The sequence below is a fragment of the Vollenhovia emeryi genome, unplaced genomic scaffold (genome assembly GCF_000949405.1).
Source record: "Vollenhovia emeryi isolate VEMERY1.0 unplaced genomic scaffold, V.emery_V1.0 DF939412.1, whole genome shotgun sequence".
Taxonomy (NCBI): Eukaryota; Metazoa; Arthropoda; class Insecta; order Hymenoptera; family Formicidae; genus Vollenhovia; species Vollenhovia emeryi.
The window spans coordinates 71,210-74,786 of NW_011966954.1; the positions used below are offsets into that span (position 1 = coordinate 71,210).

Below are 3,577 nucleotides of genomic sequence, written 5' to 3' on the forward strand. Positions count from 1 at the left end.
TTTTATGTAAATGTAGCTTGACAGTTTCTTAAAAATCCTTTTATAATGGTATTATATTTTATAATACATGAGGAATAATCATGGTAAGTAAAGGCAATTTACCCTATTATATGGTTGGAACTCTGGCTACTTTCACTTTATTAGCATCTGGAGTGTTTGCTGCAGCTCCTTATATTGGTTTCTTAGCTCCAGTTGCAGCATTAAGTATTGGCCTGCAATTTATTGTTGGTTGTGCTGTACTCTCTGCTGTAGCCATTGCACTTTCAGCTGTAGCAATTAGCAAAAACAATACTAATACTATTTCTCAACAAGGAAAGTTTGAAAGTTGTATAACTCAAAGGAAGCAGGAAGAAGAAAATGCATTGAAGGCTGAGGGTGTACTTCCTAACGTTCCATATAAAAATGTTGAGGCTTCTAGCCCAGAAAATCAGCCAGCTAAAGAAGGAAATGGTCAAAGCTGGGGTGCATGGGCTTTGCAAAACAAGTTTAAGATAGGAGTAGGAGCAGTAGCAGGAGTAGCATGGTTAGCATGGTTAACATGGTTAACATATGTTGCTGCAAATGGTGGACTTGGTGTTGCTGGCAACTCGTCTAGTGCAGTAGGCAATTCTGTTAATAGTGCAGGAAATGATACCTTAAACTTATCATCTACTTGTCCTAATCCTACTATGCAACATCCTTATGAGTTGCAATGTAAGCCTGATGAGAATGTCATAAAACTAGCTAATGCTGAAAAGTGGTATAATGATACCTTAAGCTTAAACTTATCATCTACTCGCCCTAAGCTTACTATGCAACGTCCTTATAACAATGTTGAGGCTTCTAGCCCAGAAAATCAGCCAGCTAAAGAAGGAAATGGTCAAAGCTGGGGTGCATGGGCTTGGCAAAGCAAGTCTGAGATAGGAGGAGTAGTAGCAGCAGGAGGATGGTTAGCATGGTCAGCATATGTTGCTACAAATGTTGGACGTAATTTCTGGTAACTCGTCTAGTGCAGTAGGCAATTCTGTTGATAGCACAGAAGATGATACCTCATACTTGTATTTACTAGTCACAACTCTAGTAAGCATTGTCTTTATGAGTTATGGGCTTAATGTGGATTTCATAGGACCTAGAAGAGATTGTGGATGGGGATATTATTCCTAATCTGTTTTCTGGAAAAGGTAATAGTGCTGAGAGTAGTAAAACTGTTGGATCTAATCAAATGAATATACCAGCAAAAGAGGCTACATGTCTTGATAGTACATCTTTCCCTAGAGTAGATAATGGTATAAACACATTAAAACAACCAGATACTCTTGTTGATTCTGTTGAGTTGAAAAAACTAACAGAAGTTCACCCTTCAGTCTATAGTGCTGCTAAGCATTAACTTTTGAAAAACCGGCGTAGGTTTAGGCAATGTTATGCCTGAACTTACGCACGCGTCGCACAGAGATTTTAAATCTTGTTGTTCTTTTGGAATTTGCAATTGATCAAGTATCATTTCCGCTGACTTGGGAACAATTGGCTGCAATAAAATGCCTATTATTCTTATATATTCCAGTAATTTGTAGATTACTAAATTCATGCGTTCTCTATCAGTTTTGCTTAATATCCAGGGTGCACTTTTGTCTATATAAGCATTGCCTTCAGAAGAGATGTTGATAATTAGAAGTATAATCTGGTTAAACTCATACTTTGATAGGTGATTCATCACCTGATCGAGTATAGCTTTGCAACCTGGAAGACTTTCTTCATCTTTAAGTAGGCTTTGATCGATTGTTGGTACAATTCCTGAACATTGCTTGTGTAAAAATGAAATTGTTCTTTGTACTAGATTGCCTATATTGTTTGCAAGTTCTGAGTTTATGCGGCTGATCATGTTTTTCTTACTAAAGTTGCCATCCTGGCCAAAACTTGCTTCCCGAAGGAGAAAATAGCGTAGTTGATCAACACCAAACTCTTGAGCGAGGCCAATTGGATCTATGACATTACCAAGGGACTTGGATATTTTTTCTCCTTCGTTTAGCCACCAACCATGAACTGCAATTTGTTTTGGCAGTGGCAAATCTGCTGAAAGGAGAATCGCTGGCCAATATACAGCGTGAAAGCGCAATATGTCTTTACCAATTACATGAACATTGAAAGAGTTGTCAGCTAAGTTCGGCGTCATTCCAGTGCTTGACACTGGAATCTGCGTTTTGGATTCTGCCCAAAATCTTTTATATTCCTCACCCTCAGTACTAGGGAAACCTATTGATGTAAGATAATTGGTTAATGCATCTATCCAAACATAGATTACGTGTTTGTCATTACCTGGTACTTTTATTCCCCAGTTAAAACTAGCGCGAGAGATTGAGAGGTCAATGAGCCCTGATCTTACAAACGATACCACTTCATTTTTTCTGCTCTCAGGAAAGATAAAATTTGGTTGACCTTCATATAGCTCAAGTAATTTGTCTTGCCAGTTTGATAAGCGAAAAAAGTAGCTCTCTTCTTTTATCCACTGAACTTCAGCTCCTGTTGGCGCTTTGCCATCTATCAGCTCTGATTCCTGATAAAATGCTTCATCACGAACTGAATACCAACCCGAATAGGAACCCAAATATATTTGTCCTCTCTCTTCAAGTCTATTCCATAAAGCTATAACTGCTTTTTTGTGACGTTCCTCCGTAGTGCGAATAAAATCGTCATACTCAAAATTCATGAACTTAGCCAATTTTTTAAATGAAACACTTACTTCATCTGTAAATTCTTTTGGCTGCATTTCCTTTGCTTTAGCTGCTTTTTCTATTTTTTGTCCATGTTCATCTGTGCCGGTGGTAAATTTGACTTTTTTTCCAGCTAGTTTCATAAATCTAGCTGTAACATCACAGATGAGAGAAGTATATGCGTGACCAATATGCGGCTTATCGTTTACGTAATATATTGGCGTGGTGATGTAAAAGTTCTCGAATTGTTCCATTATGCAGTGCTTAAAGCTTTATCGTATCTGTGCTAGTGATAAAAATCAATATGTAGTACACTATGTATAACTATACAAACGTTTGTTTTAGAAAGCAATCCGTACAGCAGATGGTGTCATCCAAGTAGCTGACAACATAGAAACGAAAAAACTTACTTGACAAACTCCGCAAGCCCCCTTATTGTAGTATTAAGGGTATTTATGACTCAAAACTTGTTTTTGACCTGCAGGCTCAATGACAAAATTCAGTAAAAAACTCAGGGTATTTATTGGCGGATTACATAAAATTATAGCGGCTGCATGTCTTTTAAATTTTTTCTACATTCAGCCAAATCGCGCTTATTTTAAGTGTTAGCACATTATTACAGCGCCACTTACAGTAATATAGAGTCAAAACTCGCTACTCGGGGCTTCTTTTGCCTTTTTTTTCGTTTGGTAAATTTATTAATGTTTGTAGCTAAACGACAACCGTCATCCCTGTAAAGGTCAAGTATCCCGCTGCGTGTTAGCGGATGAGATACCGCGAATGAATCGCGGTATGACGGTCTGCGGCGGTATGACGGTTAAGAAATTCGTCATCCCGCTACGTGTTAGCGGGATCTCTTGTTAGCGCCGCGGCGGTATGACGGTTTGCGG

At 38.4% G+C, this 3,577-nt stretch overlaps 1 protein-coding gene across 1 annotated transcript; it reads right to left on the reverse strand.

Annotated features, from left to right (window-relative positions):
- Window positions 1-1,339: 1,339 nt before the first annotated feature.
- LOC105557846 (probable methionine--tRNA ligase, mitochondrial) lies at window positions 1,340-2,941 on the reverse strand. The gene has a single exon (XM_012005207.1). The coding sequence runs from the start codon at window positions 2,939-2,941 to the stop codon at window positions 1,340-1,342; it is 1,602 nt and encodes a 533-aa protein (XP_011860597.1).
- Between the last annotated feature and the right edge of the window lie 636 nt (window positions 2,942-3,577).

What these genes read in the sequence shown, in the direction of transcription:
- LOC105557846 (XM_012005207.1), bottom strand. Translation starts at nt 2,941, where the DNA reads ATGGAACAATTCGAGAACTTTTACATCACCACGCCAATATATTACGTA.